This window comes from Equus caballus, chromosome 15 (assembly GCF_041296265.1).
Source record: "Equus caballus isolate H_3958 breed thoroughbred chromosome 15, TB-T2T, whole genome shotgun sequence".
Classification (NCBI taxonomy): Eukaryota; Metazoa; Chordata; class Mammalia; order Perissodactyla; family Equidae; genus Equus; species Equus caballus.
Window position 1 is genome coordinate 16,387,829 of NC_091698.1, and position 18,100 is coordinate 16,405,928.

At 34.3% G+C, this 18,100-nt stretch overlaps 1 protein-coding gene across 36 annotated transcripts in view; it reads right to left on the minus strand.

The window, feature by feature from the left end:
• The window catches only part of CCDC138 (coiled-coil domain containing 138), a 74,420-nt gene that overhangs the window by 52,609 nt on the left and 3,711 nt on the right, over positions 1-18,100 (minus strand). For 11 of the 36 annotated variants that reach the window (XR_011425899.1, XR_011425900.1, XM_014730853.3 and 8 more), the window contains exons 3-10: positions 16,766-16,886; positions 14,791-14,918; positions 12,743-12,930; positions 10,570-10,728; positions 8,167-8,286; positions 3,493-3,570; positions 3,273-3,380; positions 1,263-1,427 (exon numbers count right to left, since the gene is read on the minus strand). Coding sequence is in view for 32 of the 36 variants with exons in the window: in XM_014730853.3 (XP_014586339.2) it covers positions 1,263-1,427; positions 3,273-3,380; positions 3,493-3,570; positions 8,167-8,286; positions 10,570-10,728; positions 12,743-12,930; positions 14,791-14,918; positions 16,766-16,886 (1,067 nt within the window). In the remaining 4 variants the exon portion in view is untranslated. Of the gene's footprint in view, positions 1-1,262; positions 1,428-3,272; positions 3,381-3,492; positions 3,571-7,497; positions 7,591-8,166; positions 8,287-10,569; positions 10,729-12,742; positions 12,931-14,790; positions 14,919-15,147; positions 16,887-18,100 lie in introns of those variants that run through there. The other 25 variants (XR_011425902.1, XM_014730856.3, XM_070234992.1 and 22 more) reach the window with 16 other exon arrangements.

Consider the following 18,100-nt stretch of genomic DNA (forward strand, 5'->3'; position numbering starts at 1 on the left):
ATTCAAGTTGTTGGCAGCATTCACTACCTTGTAGTTGTAGGACTGAGATCTCTGTTTCCTAACTGACTGTCAGCTGAAGATAATTCCTAGCTTCTAGAAATTACCCACATTCCTTGGTTAATGGCCCTCTTTCTCTATCTTCAAAGCCAGCAAGGATGGGTTGACTCCATGACCTACTCTTCTGCCTGTTTTGTCTGGTTTAAAGAGCTCCTGTGATTACTGGGCTCACCCAGATAATCTTAATCTCTATTTGAAGGTCAGCTAATTAGGAACCTTAACTTGCCATGTAACATAATGTATTGACAGGTTCCAGGAATTAGGATATGAACATCTTGGGGGCCATTATTCTGCCTAGCACAAAAGGCATTTAGAAGAAACATTTTAAGTGAAAATGAAAACCGGAAATAATTTCCTAAAAAGAAACCCTAGCCTGTATTTAATAATCATGAAACTGTTTCTGAAAACATTAAATGAAACAATTTTACACGTCTACTCGTCAAAGTTTTAATGTATTTCTTGTGACATATAACTGTCAATCTCTAATGACCATTTATACTAACTAGAAATCATGAGTACCAATATACAAATTAACGTCTGTAATTTAAGAAAATAGTCATTTCTCTTTGTTAATAAGAAATCCCTTGAAAACAGACTTTTTATCCCTTTGTGAAAAAGGCAAAATAAAATTATTTTAGTGGGATTTGAATTCTAAACTGATGTGTGACAGGAATTGTTCAAATCAACTGATTATTTGCATAATTCTAATACACAATTATTTTGCCCTTTTAGGAGTAGGGTTTTTTTCCTTTTGAGGAAGATTAGCCCTGAGCTAACTATCTACTGCCAACCCTCCTCTTTTTGCTGGGGAAGGCTGGCCCTGAGCTAACATCCATGCCCTTCCTACACTTTATGTGTTAGGAGGCCTACCACAGCATGGCGTGCCAAGCGGTGCCATGTCCGCACCCGGGATCTGAACCAGCAAACCCCTGGCCGCCAAAACAGAACATGAGCACTTAACTGCCACGCCACCAGGCTGGCCCCAACAGGTTTTTAATTTCTGATCCCCATCAAGTTAAGAAAAATCTAAGTATGAATTAACTTTAATTAAGTCTAAAATAAATCTTTTTGGAAATGACTATTGGTATGGTCAATTTTCCATCAAAAATACTTTCAATATTTTTTTCTCTTGTAAAATGCACCATAGGCTTTCTTTTTTTAATCTTCATGTCTACTGAGTAACATATTTCAATTAGAAAACAAACCTTCACACACTTCTCCTGAATATCATTTCTCTGAGAAGCAAATTTGATTACTGGTTTTCCACCATCAATTCCATATTCTTCATTTTTCAATTTGCTAAGGTGGTGATCTGAAATCCAGTCCATGAAGACAGTTAAAAGTTCATAAATTTGTGGATTAAGTGGTACCTATATGTAAAAAATTAAATCAAACCTTTATTTCAGTTCACAATCCTATAAAACTTCAAAAGCAAGCTTTAAATTTGGTAAGTGATTATAGAATAATTTACCTAAACCACTTCACTAAAATATATATTGAATGACAAAGCATTTCCAAACGAAAGATGTTTCAAATCAAGTATCTCCAATTAATATTAGAAACATGTTAAATACTGGCTGAGAGAAGGGGAGAAAACCCACCACAATAAAGAAATTGAAAGAACTTCACTGTATTACTAAAATTGAGAATTTCCACAAAAATTCTTTTTCTAAGTTTGATAACACAGAAGAGTAAAATTGGCCTCAACTCCAGAGCATGAAGCAACATAACGAAAAGATTTTAGCAAATTTAAAGGTTTCAAAAGCTGAACAATTTCCACTATGGAATTTCATATTTTCTTCTTCCCAAAGAAGTTGTTTCTTTCTTTGTCTTTACATTATAACATTCTATAAAGAGAATATGAAAATTTTTTCCTGGAAATCCTGTTCTCTGAGAGTCTACCAAAATGGGAGGGGAAAAAAATAAGAACAAAATGCCAAAAAAAATTTATAAATTCAGTTCGACTGATTTTAGTCAGCCTTCAAACCACTTTTAATCAATTTAATTGAACATTTATCACACATCTACCTTAAGCAGGGAACTATGCTAGGTTTAATTAGTTTTTTAAAAATCTGAAAAGACAGAGAAATATAAAAGCAAATTAATACAGGGGCCGGCTCCATGGCTGAGTGGTTAAGTTTGCGTGCTCTGCTGCGGCGGCCCAGGGTTCGGAGACTGGGCGCAGACAGGGCACCACTGGTCAGGCCATGTTGAGGCGGTGTCCCACATACCACAACTAGAAGCACCTGCAACTAAGATATACAACTATGTACCGGGGGTGGTTTGGCAAATAAAGCAGAAAAAAAAAAAAAAAAGACTGGCAACAGTTGTTAGCCCAGGTGCCAATCTTTAAAAAAAAAGCAAATTAATACAAAGGTAACATTAAGCAGATAGCATGGTTCTGTTTTTAAAAGAAATGAAAACAGATGTCCACAAAAAGCCTTGCATACAAACATTATTAGCAGGTTTATTCATAATAGACAAAAACTAGAAAAAGCCCAGGTGTCTATCAATAGAAGTATCGATAAACCGTGATATATTTATACAATATATATTTATACTAAGAGGAGCAAACTACTGATGCACTCAACATTACAAGGAACAAAATAAGCCGTTCACAAATGAGTACACACCGTAAAACTCCATTGACCAAAGTTCTAAAATAGGCAAAATTAATTTATGGTAATAGAAATCAGATCAACAACTACTTGCTGCAGGAAAGAACTGGGAAGTGACATGAGGGAAGCTTCTAGGGTGATGGAAATGTTCTTCATAGTTGTAGGTTACATGAGTTGTAGGCATTTGTCAAAACTGATCAGACTGTACCCTCAAGGATCTGTGCACTATGTTCCTGTATGTGATATACCTCAAAGTAAAAAAATCTTAGGGAAAAAAAGTGAATGAATGAATGGGAAGGATTGTTGTCTTGATAGAAAAGTAACACTGAAGGCTTGTGGAATCTCAAAACACAATGAACGAGGAAGCTGTTGTTAAGCTTAAGTTCCTGTGATAGTGTTACTGTGCCTGAAATACTGCTGAAATATTGTTTTGCTTCTGCAAATTTGAAATATTATGCAGATATATCTCTGTAAAGGAATTATTATGGTTAATCTTTTCATACCAAAAATAATGTTTGCTAAATGTAAGAAAAAGATTAAAGAACAAAGAGAAAATTTCCTGGCTTTCCATTGCAGAAATTTTCAATCATATCATACCTTATAAGTTTTTGAAACTAGTACTTTTTCTTGTTTTAAACTTTTCATTTCATGAGCAGCATGGGAACTTCCTTTCAATCTCTGTATGGTCATAAACTCATATTTCCTCTGCAACAGGACATATCCATGAATTAAAGAACAATTATATTAAAAGTGAGAAAATCCAAAGGAAATCATTTTAAAATTCACTTGAATTGCAAGAGAAGAGCAGGCAACTTACCTGTAAATTATCTAAACGAGCCTGAACTCTTTTAGCCTGAATCTCCATCTTCCTGTTTTCTTCATTTACTTCATTTAACTAAAGCAGGAAAATGTTAGATATTTCAATATAAACCTTAAGCTGATTTCATACTAAAGCTTTCCCACATAATCTATCTTATCTAGACTGTATAACCAAGCGATGTAACAAAACAGAGGTAGCATTCATGATTAAACATCACAGCTAAAATCATCATTTGTCTCTAAAACATTAATGGTACCTAAGGAAGTTTACTTCACTCTACGAAAAATTTGCAAGTCTCCTGAAATCTTACAAGCACACATTTTAATGGGAAACGTCTTTTAATTGAACTTTTTATTTAACTATGATGTAGTAACAGAAAAGCATACAAACAATTTAAGTATGCAGTATAATAAACTAATGGGATTGGATTAAATGTATATATTAATTTGGGAGGAACTGACATCTTTACAATATTGAGTCTTCTCATCCATAAACATAACATATCCTTTAATTTATTTAGGTTTTCTTTATTTTCTTTTAATAATGTTTTGTACTTTTCAATCTACATTTTGCACATCTTTCTTTAGATTTATTCCTGGATAGCTAATGTTTTTTGATGTCACTACCTATGGTGTCTCTCAGTAAATAATATTTACTATTTCATTCTTGTTGGTGTACAGAAATACACTTAATTTCTGTATACTGAACTTATATCCAAAGATTCTCCTAAATTGGCTTAATTCTAATAACTTGTCTGTGTACTTGTTTGGATACCTACATACATAGGTACATAAGCATGTCATTGTGGATAATTCTTTCTTCCCTTCCAATCCTTACTTTCTCTTTTTTTCCCTTAGTACATTGACTAGCACTTTCAGTACAATGTTCAATGGAAATAGTAACAGTAAGCACGTTTATTTTGTTCTGATCTCAGAGGGAAAAGATTCCAATGACTTATATTAAGTATGATTTTGATTTTGGATTTTTTTTTTGTAGACACTGAGGGGTAGTTTTTGTTTTTGTAGATATTCTATTAAAAGCCAGCCCTGGTGGTCTAGTGGTTAAGATTCATCACTCTCACTACCTCAGCCTGGGTTTGCTTCCTAGTCAGGAAACCATACTATCAATCAGTTGTCATACCATGGTGGCTGCATGTTACCGTGATGCTGAAAACTATGCCACCAGGATTTCAAATACCAGCAGCGTCACCCATAGGCAGACAGACTTTAGAGGAGCTTCCAGACTAAGACAGACTAGAAAGAAGGACCTGGCCACCTACTTCTGAAAAACTGGCCATGAAAACCCTATGAATAGCAGCGGAGCATTGTCTGATACAGTGCCAGAAGGCGAGAGGATGGCACAAAAAGACCGAGCAGGGTTCTGCTCTGCTGTCCACAGGGTTGATAGGAGTCACAATCGATTCAATGGCAGCAACAACTCTATCAGAATTAAGAAGTTCTCTTCAATTGCTAGTTATTATCATGAGTTGGTGCTGAATTTTATATCCACAAAATTATGATTTTTCTCCTCTTATCAGATAACATGTTAAATTTCAAATGATAACTACCTTTGTATTCCTGGACTAAATCCACTTAGTTGTATTGTCCTTTTTATGTATCACTGGATTCAATTCACTGATATTTAAAATTTTTGCATCTGGGGCCGGCCCAGTGGCGCAGCAGTTAAGTTCGCACATTCCACTTCTCGGCGGCCTGGGGTTCGCCGGTTTGGATCCTGGGTGTGGACATGGCACCGCTTGGCAAAAAGCCAGGCTGTGGTAGGCATCCCATGTATAAAGTAGAGGAAGATGGGCATGGATGTTAGCTCAGGGCCAGTCTTCCTCAGCAAAAAGAGGAGGATTGGCAGTAGTTAGCTCAGGGCTAATCTTCCTCTAAAATAAAGTAAAATAAAATTTTTGCATCTATATCCACGAAAGACTGGTTTGCATTTTTCTTCTCTTGTAACGTTCCTGACAGGTTTAGGTTGAAGGTTATGCTGGCTTCATACAACAAGGACAGTTTTTCTTCCTTTTTCTATTTATGTTTAAGGTACATGATACTCCTCCTTTAAAGTCAGCTATGAGTCCTACTTGTTCCTTCTTTGAAGGCAAGCTGTCTTATTTTTCTCTGACCACTTTTAAGATTTTATCTTTAACTAAAGTTTTCAGCAGTCTTAAAACAGTGTGCCTATGTATGGTTTTCCTCAATATTTATCATGCTTAGAGTTAACATAAGTTCTTAAATCTGTAGATTAGCATTTTTCACCAGTTTTGCAAAATTCTTGACCATTATCTCTTCACATATTTTGTTTTTGACCTATTAAATCTTTTTGTAACCCCCACGTTAAAACTTTTTATCTATCTCCTACATGTCTCTTTTATGAGTTTTTCATTCTTCTCCACTCGATGTTTTCATTCAAAGATTTTTTTATGAAACTATTTTCCAGTTTCCTGTCTTCTGCTGTGTCTCATCTGTTGTTAAACTCATTCAGAGTTTTGAAATTCAATTAAGCATATTTTTCAATTTCAGAATTTCAATTTAATTCCTTTTTCTAGATTCTAATTCTCTAATAAAGTTCTCAATCTTTTTCCTTACTTTCTTGAACATATTAACAATTATTTTAGTCATTGCCTATTAACTCTAATATCTGAATCACCTGCAGGTATGATCATGTTGTCTGGGGTTTTTCCTCTTTATATTTAGTCATGTGATTTTTTTTTTAAATATGCTTAATTTTATATAGAATGACAGAAAAATTATAATTTTTATACTTGTACTATCTTTTTTCAGAGAGGGCTCATCCTTTCTTCTGGTACGTATTTAAAATGAGGACTGATCACCTTAATCTGATCAGGAACTGAGATCAGTCAAGGCCAGGTTTCAGTTTGAGGAGGGTTCTATCTACTTCTAATTCACCTTTTCCTAGGGAGCAACCCTACTGCTTTCAACTGAGAGCCTGGGGCGTTCACTGGGACTCTCATCCTCAATGAGTCTTGGACATTAATCCTTGTCTCCTCAGCTTGGCAAGACTTAATGGGAAATGTTACTATTATTACAGGAAGTTTATTTATATCCAGTGCTATCATAAATTACTATATAAGTCAGTCACAAAAATAATTTATTTTTTTTAAATTTATTTTTGCTAAATAGAAATTTCAAAGTATGTATCATTTGTCATGCCAGAAGTTGGCAAATTATGGCCTGTAGGCCAAACCTGACCACTGCCTATTTTTATAAGGTCTTATTAGAACACAGCCATATTCATTCACTTACTTATTGCCTATAGCTGCTTTTGCACTATGATAGCAGAGTTGAGTCATTGTGACAGAGACAATATGGCCCACAGAGCCCCAAATATTTACTATCTGGTCCTCAACAGGAAAAATTTGCTGACCCCTGATCTACACTAAACAAAGTAACCATAAAAAAGCTTTCTGACACTTGGTACCAAAGAGCTTCTCCCAAGCTCTTTCAGTTTGGATCATAAATCCAATTATCAATAGGCGCAATCACTTACTAATGCACATAGCCACTTCAATCACCACACACTCATGCAAACACATGCAAAACTATTAAGCATTATATAAACCTAAGAGATAGGTATAGTTAACAACGTACCTATGTTAGCAACTAAAAGAAGCCCTTCTCAAAAAAGGGTGGTATATTAATATTGTGAAGGGAAAAAGAAATCTTTCCAGGGATAAAGCTGCCTTTCAGACAAAAGTAAGTCAAAGTCATATTCCAATTGTAGGAGGCCACAAATGAATTCAGGGAAGCCAAAGAATTAAATTAAGTGAGAAATAGAGTACCTAGTTATCACTGCCAAGGAGAAAGGTTATAACAAGTAGTGACTACAGGAAATCAAAAGCAGAAACAGAAGAACACACAGCTAGCTGAGGAATTCCAGGAGGCAGATTATCTCTGAGAGTTTGAGTTTAATTAGAGTCTAGAATCCATAAAGTTTTCCAGCCCATGCTTCAATTTTTAAAGTGACTGGGTTTACCCCAATTTCTGCTCATCTACTTCTCCCCACACAAATATACACATAATCATTCTTCTTCCCCTCTTCAACATATTCCTCCACTTTCACATCTTTCAGTCAAAAGCTGGCAAAGGAAAGTAAAGGAAAAAAAAGAAAGAAGATAGAACTCACAAAAATATTTCAGTTATGCAACTGTAGTACTATTAAGTATTGGCCTAAATTATACCATTTGTATAAATGAAAAATTGCACTGCAATATGATACCAATCTATACTCCTGAGACTATGAGCAACGTGAAGGCTTTCTTCTAGGACAGTGCCTAGCATATAACAGATACTCAGAAAAATAAACAAACATTAAATAAGCAGTGGCATGTAACAGCATTTACAAGGAGAAGTATTATAGCTAGAAATCAATACCTAAAAGTCCCCAGGATATCCTGTTTTATCTTTTGCTTGTTTGTAAAACAATTTCAAATTGTCCAACATCTCAGCTGGTTGCCAGATGAGAAACAAAGACCTTAGGAATACTTTATTTATTTTGGAAGTACTTTATAACAAAGCTAACAAATAAATCAAAAATTTCTCTAGCTAGACTGTGTTCTAGGATTTTGACTTACAATTTGTTAAATAAAAGCTATACAGTTCTAACAATGTCTTGTAAACTAATATATATTAAAACAGGTCTTACCTGTTTTTTCAAGTTATCATTCAATTCTTTCAACGCATCAAAAGAGGACCTTAGCCTCTTGCTTTCTTTATTTCTTTCCTTAAGAACTTCAGTTAAGTGCTCAACTTCTGCATCGTGTTGCTAAGAGGGAAAAAAATCTGATCTGAAAATTAGGTAAGGATTCCAAATGTCAATAATGCCACTGAACATAAATTAATTAAAAATTAGAACTCCTTGAATTACAAGGACTTTAATCAGTGCATTTAAGTATACATGTCTAATACTGCAAGTTATAAAAACTGTGTAATCAACCAAAGTCATAACCAAAAAGAAGTATTTGTTAAACACCTATTTAAACGTGCTATATGGGGCCAGCTCAGCACACGTTCCGCTTCTTGGCAGCCCAGGGTTCGCTGGTTTGGATCCTGGGTGCAGACGTGGCACCACTTGGCACGCCATGCTGTGGCAGGCATCCCACATATAAAGTAGAGGAAGATGGGCACGGATGTTAACTCAGGGCCAGTCTTCCTCAGCAAAAAGAGGAGGACTGGCAGTAGTTAGCTCAGGGCTAATCTTCCTCAAAAAAACCCCCAAAAAGACGTACTATACAAATTAAGTAGCAATAAGGCTATTTTCTGCTTCTGCTCAGAAACTCACTAAAATAATTTCTATCTTACATCATGGAAAGATAAAACAATGAAGGATTTCTCATCCTCCTTAAGAAAGTTATTCATAGCTTTATAAATTAAAATTTAACGTTTTAGTTACCCGCAAGGAGTAGAAGCAGCACAATATTCCATAGATAGAACTAATTTCCTGTTCTCATAAAGTAGCTAAAATTGTTTTTACATCTCAAAAAATTTAAATACATAATAAAATTTCTCTGAACCCCAAACTATTTGACTTTCCTTAATTAGTTTTATAAATGATTCAAATCAATTTCCCCTCTAATTACATTTAAATGAGATAGCACCTTTTAGATTTAGTGTGAATACTTGTAGTTTCTTTCACTTTTTACTCGCAATTTATTCATGATGTATTAGAACAAGCAAGTTTCTATAGCAAATGAAGGAACTAAATTAATTCCTTAAATGAATTAAACTATATTAATTTGAAGTAGATGCAAATGAATGCAAGTGGAAAGAAATTCTCATGATAAAAATTAAAAATAGTTTAAAAAGAACACAATTGGAAATTTTTGAACTTTAAAGTACCAGAAATAAAACAAGTCACTAGATGAGCTCAGCAGCAACATAGAAATGAAAGTAGATCGAGCAATAGACATCAAATCTGAAGAATACAGAAGAAAAAGATGAGGAAAAAGGGACAGAGCCTCAGAAATCTGTGGGATAATAGCAAAAGACCTAACGTGAGTCACTGGAGACCCAGAAGGAGAGGAGAAAGCAACTGGAACAGAAAAAATTACAAAGAAATATTAGTTGAAAAATTCCCAATTTGGTGAAAGACAAATTTACAAATTCAAGATATTTGGTGAACCTCAAAAAAGGATAAAGTCAAAGAAAAGCACAAGGAGATACATCATAATTAAATCAGTGCTGAAAACCAAAGATGAAGAAAAGTCATGAAATGATTCTCTTTACATGACATTCTGGGAAAGGCAGAACTACAGAGACAAAAACAGACCAGTAGCTGTCAGGGGCAGAGGATGGGGAAAGAGATAATCGCAAAGGAGCACAAGGAGGTTTTCAGGGTGCTGGAATTATTCTTTATCTTAATTATGGTGGTGATCAGAAGACTGTATTACATTTTTTCAAAACAAACAGAATGAATTTTACCCTATGTGAGTTATACCTACAGTAACATCCTCAATATGAAACAAAGAAGGATCCCATTCTACCTATATAACATTCTTGACAAAAATATTTAATCTGAACATAACTGTTAGGAAATAATCAGGCAAATACAGACTATGACATACTCCATAAGACTGCTGGCCCAGAGTCTTCAAAGAAAAGTCTTACAAAAAACAAAAATGGTGAACTTGATACTCTAGATTCAAAGAAACCAAAAAAGATACAAAAATCAAATATAAGGTATGAATTTTGTCTAGTTCCTTGATCAGAAAATAATACAAAAAAGCAATGGAAGACATTTCAGGGACCAATTGGGAAAATGAATGAATGGGAAATGAATATATTGAATATATTGTTAAATTATTTAATTAGCATTAATTTTCAAATATGATAATGGTGTGGAGAATGTCTCTCCTAAAAATAAGGATTCATAACACTAAGGAAGCATTTAGGGGTGTTATGTCATGATTTTTACAAGTTACTTTCAAATGGTTCAGGAAAAAAATGGGGCAGGAGGAGAAATAAAGCAAATGTGGCAAAATGCTAATAACTAGTAAATCTAAATTAAGAGGAAAAAAATTATATTACTCTAAAATCAAATGCTGGTTACCTCCTTTATAATCTGAAATCTTGTAAGAACCTCTTCTTCGACACCTTTAATTTTACTCAAAGCAGTTTCATGTCTGAAAAGCAGTTGTTCTCTTTCAACTAAAAAACGTTCTCGCTTTTGAAGTTCTTCAGCAAATTCCTGTTGTGCTGCAGTTTCACACTGTATCAAAATGTCAGATTTAAGCATTTTTAAAAACCACATTCACAAATTCTACAAATTATATATTTACTGAGATTGTAGCTTAATTGAACGATGTTTAGGACTACATTGGTACCAAGTAAAATCTGGACTACATTACAGCTAAACTAGTACAGCAAGTAAACTTGCACAGAAATTCTATCTTGTTGCAAAAGGACATGATACTGTAGTGAGATTCCACTATGATGACTCAAGAGAATTTGGGTTCCCAATGGATCAGTACTATACAGAATTAATCTCCTATCCATGTTCTACTTCAACTTCATGGTCCACTCTTTTACATATTTTCTCCACTCCCTCCCCTTCTTGTCTATCATCTTAGGCTGAAAGACTCCAGTCCTGCATTAAAGCACTAACCCCCTTCCCTGACCCAATGCTACACTGCTAAACATCACTGGAGAAAAACCACACACAATGTAAAAAAAACATGTTCTCAATGCAGCCCAGAGATCATTTTATATTTTCATGGTTGGCTTTCCCATTCTCCATTGTCTATTTCAAACCTTCTCCACTCTTTACTTTGAACACATCACGTCCTACACAATTCTGTGCAGACAGCCTCATCTCTAACTTCACAGGGAAAACAGAAGACAGCAGAAGGAAACATCAACCTCCTCCCCTCAAGACACACACCTTTCTCCTCCCCTCCCTAATACAAAGGTAGCCTCAGGATCTCATTGTCTTCTGCCTTCTCCTGGAGACTGCTATGCTGATTATCCCTCTAATATTTTCAATCTCTCCCATCTCATCGGAAATGAAATCTCTTTTGACTCTGCCCTCATCTCCTCCCCTTCACAAACTTCTTTAAAATACTGTCATTTGCTGAGCCCTCTTCTTTACCTCCCAGTTACTCCTCAATGTACTTTAATCTGGCGTCAGTGTGCATTCCCCTACTGAAATGGTTTACCTATTACTAAACCTGAAGGTCACTTTTCAGTCTTGATTTTATTGTCTCTCAGCAGCATTTTATACCATTGTCCCTTTCTTCCAACTTAAAATACTCTCTTTCATTGGTTTCCATGACACCACATTCTCCTGATTTTCCACCTCCCTCTCTGGCCAGGGCTTCTCAGTCTCTTTTGCAGGCTCTGCTTCCTCTACTGTCCTTTACTGATCTGTGATAGCCAGCCTGAGTTTTCACTATTTTCTTTCCCCCGATAGGCTGATAAATTCACAATCTGACAAATCACTCCTTTCTAAAAGCCTCTCACCTCCAATCTCTTGCACCTGGAATGCCTTTCCCAGTCCTCTCCTTCCCTGTAAATTCTACCTCTCAGTGAAGTACTAAGCTAAGTCTCTTCCTGAACTTCTCCCCAGCGAACTTAGGCCAAAACAATCTTCTTCTGACACGCTATGCTAATTATAATCTGAATTATTTAGACAAAATAAGATATTGGTTTCCAAAAAATGTTTAACTACTTCATGTGTATAGAAATATAACATATTTCCAACTAGAAGAATTTCAAACAGAAACTGCGCATTACATATATACTTTTGCTGCCCACCTAGTGGATACTTGATAATACACAAATTATATCCTTTGGAGACAAAAAAGTCCCAAAGAAGATAGATAAAGGCCAATGTTCTGAATTGAATTTTGGTGAAAGTTGACAAGAGAACTTCTTACATATAGGTATTTAAAACAATGAATCTAGAACACCTACTTAAAAAAGCAGTTACCAGTAGATTTTGTTTTATTTCTTAAGCAGGGATGGGATGGGATGGGAATAAAACACAAGGCAATCTGAAATCTAAGAAACACACCTACACATAAAAACACCACTGTTCATATTTTTCTCTCAGCCATACCTTTTTCTCTTCAATAGTTCCAATAAATTGTGTTTGCTCCCTTCTGACCTTGTCTTGACACATTTATCTAAAATAACTAAGATCAAATACTTGTATTCAAATTTTGTAAATGTCTGATGCTTAGAACAAACATTTCTGAATTCTCAATTCAGTATTCAATTCTCACCTGCAGTTTCTGATGTATCTGAAATAATTCATCATATATCTGATTGATCTGATGTGGAAGTAAACTCTGCTTGTTTGACGCTTTAGATGGTGGATAGCTGACATGTTTCAAAGGAGAGTCACTTGCACCACTACAACTTTCAGTCCAATTTCCTGAATTTGGGGCAAAATTAGTTGGCAGGGCAACTGCTAAGAAAACAAAATTTTAATTATAAACTATATTAATTTACAGTTTTAAATATTCTCTGATGGAGTAATCTTCAAGAAGAGTTACTTTAAATATGAATTGTATTATTGTTAAAAAGTTTCAAGTACTACATACAGAGAGAAAGAATGATAACAAATGTAGTAAAATGTTACCACTTAGAAAATTTGGGTGAAAGCTGTACAGGAACTCTTTGTGCTTTTTGCAATTTTTCTGTAAATCTGAGGTTATTTCAAAATAGACTTTAAAGTGCATGAAAACACTCATGTATTAATTGCCTAGGCCAAGAAACGGAAAGCTACCTCAGAAATCCCTGATCAAATTTCCTTCTCTGCCCTAAACCAAATTAACCACTAACCCAAATATAGTGTTAATCACTGCTTTGCTTCTTTTTAATTTTTACTATTTGTGTTAAAAAATGCACCTTGTTTTTCAACTTTATATAATGTAATTATATAGTCATATAATTAGGTAATTTCTATAACCTCCTCCTTTAAATACTATGTTCTTGTGTTAATGACAGAATCAGGTTCACAAATCGTCACTGCTTTATCCTATTTTATATTTTTATATGCCGACATTCTACAACAGGTGGATATCTAAGCTGTTTTAGCTATACAGATGCTACACCATCTTGCACGTGGCTCCTGGTGCACACGTTCAAGAGTTTCTCCAGGGTATATAACTAATAGCAAAATGGCTGGGACTTACGTTATATGTGCAGGTTCAACTTTATTACTGATACCAAATTTTTCCCCCCAGTGGTTCTACTAATTTACTTTCCCTACAGCAGTGGATGAGTGAGCTCCTCTTACTTCACTTCTTTGCCAACACTGTTAGCAGAAAATAAATGCTGACAATACAAAGAGCAGTGGCTTCAACTTCCATTAGCCTCCTGGGAGCCCTAGCTTTAAGGAAGAGGTCTCTCATCCTGTACAGACACTAGGGGAGCCAAAATTAAAAATAATATGAATTTTTTTTTAAAAAAAAAGTTCCACTTCACTCAGTTCAGCAAATGCCATTAAAGTGAAAGATACTTCTAGTACTCTCCTTGCCTCTCCAGGTTCCCATCTCACCAATCCCTGGCCTGAATATTCCTTAATTTTGTCAACTTTTAAATACATTCAATTTTTTTTATAGGTTATCCTATATTTTCAATTGTTTTTGGTGGGAAATTTCCACCATGTAGCAAGAAACACAAATCAAGGCAGAATTATTTTTCATTTTCCTCAAATGCTGAGATGAATGGGATAAAGAAGATGAACGAGAACAGTAAGGGAGAAATGTTCGTTGTGTGTAGACAATGTATTCCCAGGAGAAGAGATGCAGACAGTCTACCAATGGGGCAAAAGTGCTCTCAAAGTCTTGCAGCTAAGAGGGGGAGGGCACCACCTCTGGTTGCCTCTTGCCTTGGAATCCCGACAAAACTCTGATAGGCAGCCTGGTAAGACGGTAACTACTAGTTCAGTGCCTAAGGAAGCCATACCTTAAGTAATCTGGAGTATTTTCTTAAAATATTAAAGGATTACTCAAAGACTACCACAATCTTTTAATCACTCTCTAACACATAATGACATGAAAAAGAACTGAATAAATTATGAAAAGGACTCAGTTGCTTAACTTATTTTGATACATTTTGGGAGTGTAGGAACACTGTAAAATAAAGAAGTTTATTTTTCTCTTCTCCTTTAGTTTAGTAATAAGCACAGAAACTATCTCACGGCTTACCAAAATTCAGAATACAGAAATTTAGAGACACCTGAGGACCAGCGTTATACTATGGGATAAGCTTTATGTGCTCTACTTGACAAAGTTAATTGTTCTAAAATGCATATTTCCTTTACCTTTTTCTATTTCTCTAAAAGACTCCTTGGTTATTTTGGAGGTACTGACTCTATCATCACTCTCAATCAAATCTTCTTCTGTTTCCTGTTGCTTCAAATCTTGAAAAGAATCCAGTTCATCATCTAGGCTTTAAAAAAAAGGTCTATCACAGCATTCTGGAAGTTTTCTATAGCATTTCAAAAAGATAAAACTACTTTTCAAATATTCTTAGCATAACAATTGAGAAAAATGTAACAAGTAAACATTTTTAAGAATGCAAAAAGTAAAAATATAAAAAATAATAGTCATTGATCCTGAAAACTCAATACAAGTATCCTTCTACATATTTAAATGGCTTAATTTAAAACTACATATACCTTTGGAATGCTTTACAACTGCCAAAATCTTTGTTTTGATTCCCAATACTTCTGTGAGGTAAATATAACAGGTATTGTTATCTGTAATTTTAGCTAAAGGAAATAATGTTTAGCATGATGAAACTGAACCCTAAAGAACTTAAATAATTGACAGGACACATAGCTAGTAAAATGTGGAGCAGAACTAAAATCCAAGTGTTCTTGCCAAAAAGATGATCTCAAAGTTACAATTTCAAAAGCAGTGCTGTTGAAAGGAAATACAATGCAAGTCACATAAGGTAATTAAACTTTTTCTAGTAGCAAAATTAAAAACACAAAGACATGAAATTTTAATATATTATATATAACCTAGTATATCTAAAATATTATCACTTACCTTATAATTAATACAAAAATTATCGAGCTATGTCACACCCTTTTATCCATCTTCCAAATCCAGAATGTATTTTACACTTACAGCATATCTCAATTGCTGACCAGCCCCGTTTCAAGTACTCAACAGCCACATGTTACCTGTGGCTCCTGTGCTGGACAGTACTATAATTCTAAACTAGACCATAACTATGGATTGTGATAAAACTATCCAATGCTATAAAAACCTTCATAGTCCAAATGCTTCAAATTATAACTTGAAATTATACCCAGATCATTTATAAAAACAAAAAATGATAAAACTTATCAGTTAAATATAAGAAAATAATCTTCGTGAATTCATAATTATCTTAAAGCCATTTTTACTTTCCTTAACTTCATGTCCAAATTTTGAATCCAGATCAATAAGGTTACTTTGTGAGTGCCAAATGAAATAGTAATAATGACAATGATGATAATAATAGCATAGTTGAGTGCTTTTCTATGTACTTAACACTGTTCTAAGTGCTTTACATGGATTAATTCATTTAGGTAGAGAATGACGCAATTACATGAAAAATTCAAGCTCCCAAATATTAATTACATTAATAATTTAGAAATATTTAGACACAATTGTCTTTTATCTCTCCACAATTATCTCAACATTTTATTTTGTGTATGTATACAGCTTTATGATTTAACATTATTTCAAAATGCTTATTTCACCATAGCTTCCACTGTTTTTATACTGGTTTTACCCATCGTAAAATCTCTGCTACAAAACTGCTAACCCCTCATAGCCAAGTATTATAACATACATATTTTGTAGTTACCATCTCCCCAAACCAACTTCAATTTTCTCTCTCAACTACTCAACATACAATGCTTACCACACTACCAGACACACAATAGATACTGAGTTAAATAACGATGCCTAACAAAGCTATATTCATTTTGACCGTAGTTCCTTTTTTTCCTAAAAAAAAGAGTACAATCTTCATTTGGGTCCTGGATGAATAACCGTAAAAATAATTTTTCATATTTCATACTGTGTAAATAACTTTCCATTATAAAACCAAACATAATGCTAGGTTTATGCTTTTATCACAGAGATTCTCAGTAAAAATTAATGTCTCTTCAACTATTCGGCAGACTCCAGACTGCTTATACTTCCTCTCAGAGAAAAGGAAACACTTAAACTGCCCTTTACTCCTCCTCAATTTTTGAGATGCTGAGAGCATGGCAATAAGGATTCAGGATACTTTACCAATTCACGTTTAAGTACTTGAATGAACTACAAAGAGGTGTTGTATAATGCTTTCTTTCATCAGAATAACATCTTAATGATGAACCGACTTTATCTCCAGATGAGTAGATAGCCAAATCATCTGGTAAAAAAAATTGCAGAGATTACTTACTAAGATCAGATGCCTAATGATCTTATTCTAGGCTCCTAAAGGTAAGAAAGCAAAATTACTTAGCGATTTCTTATCTGTCTCCCCAATGCAAACTTCTAGAAAATAGGCATCAAATCTTCTATTTATTTAGCACTTTATTGATTTACTGATCACAAAATGGTCTTTCATTCATCACCTTATTTGACCCAGCAACAACCCTGTGAAATAAGCAGAATAGGTGCCTTTAACCCTGTTCTAATGGTTATGAACCTGAGCACCAGAGAAGTCATGAGAATTTTTCCAAGTAACACAACCAGCAAGTGGAATGACTAAAATTCAGAATCCAGCCTTCTTTCTACCTATTCACGATACCTTGTCAGTTCTCAAAGTTTAAACATTTTAAAATTTTATATATTTCAACCATTAAATATTTGTTTAATAAACTGTTAGCATTATCTAAAGTCAGTGAATAAAAGAAAGAGAGCTTCTCTGATAAGAAATTTGGAAATACTTTTAAATGTATGCACCCTTATCTAACACTTATTTTTACTCCCTCAGAAATTTAATGAGCTATACTTTTTAGCTATATTTTGGAAGGCTGGAAATTTTAGGGCAAATTTCAAAAACCAAAATACAATTTTAAGATATTTTTAAGAAACTAGACTGAGTAACTGAAATATTTTTTTTTCATACTGAAGGAATGTTTCAGAAGAGTGTTTACAAAATTTCAAAATGAAATTCCATAATCCACTATATGGTAAACTTTTAAAGATATTAATTACTGTTTCTGCTGCAATCATCTCAAAATCTAATGACTACGCCAATAAAGACATTCCCTAAGAACTATCAACAAATCAAAAGACTAATGGTTAGTTACACATGTTGGTTACAGACTACCACATGATGGTCTAACCCACCCAATCCCATGGTGTAGCTATCTTTATCAAGATGATAAATTTGATAAATTCCTCCCGTGAAATAATTATCATCTTAATAATTTGGAAAAGTTCATGCCTAGAAAAACAACAATTAGTTTCCTTTACTGGATATACTCTGTTTAATTTTTAACATCTTTAAAGGCAGAAATACTGTAACTGAAAGACACAAAAAGCCTAATTTGATTTTTTTTTTGTAAGGAAGGTTTGCCCTGAGCTAACATCTGTTACCAATCCTCCTCTCTTTTTAGCTTGAGGAACATTAGCCCT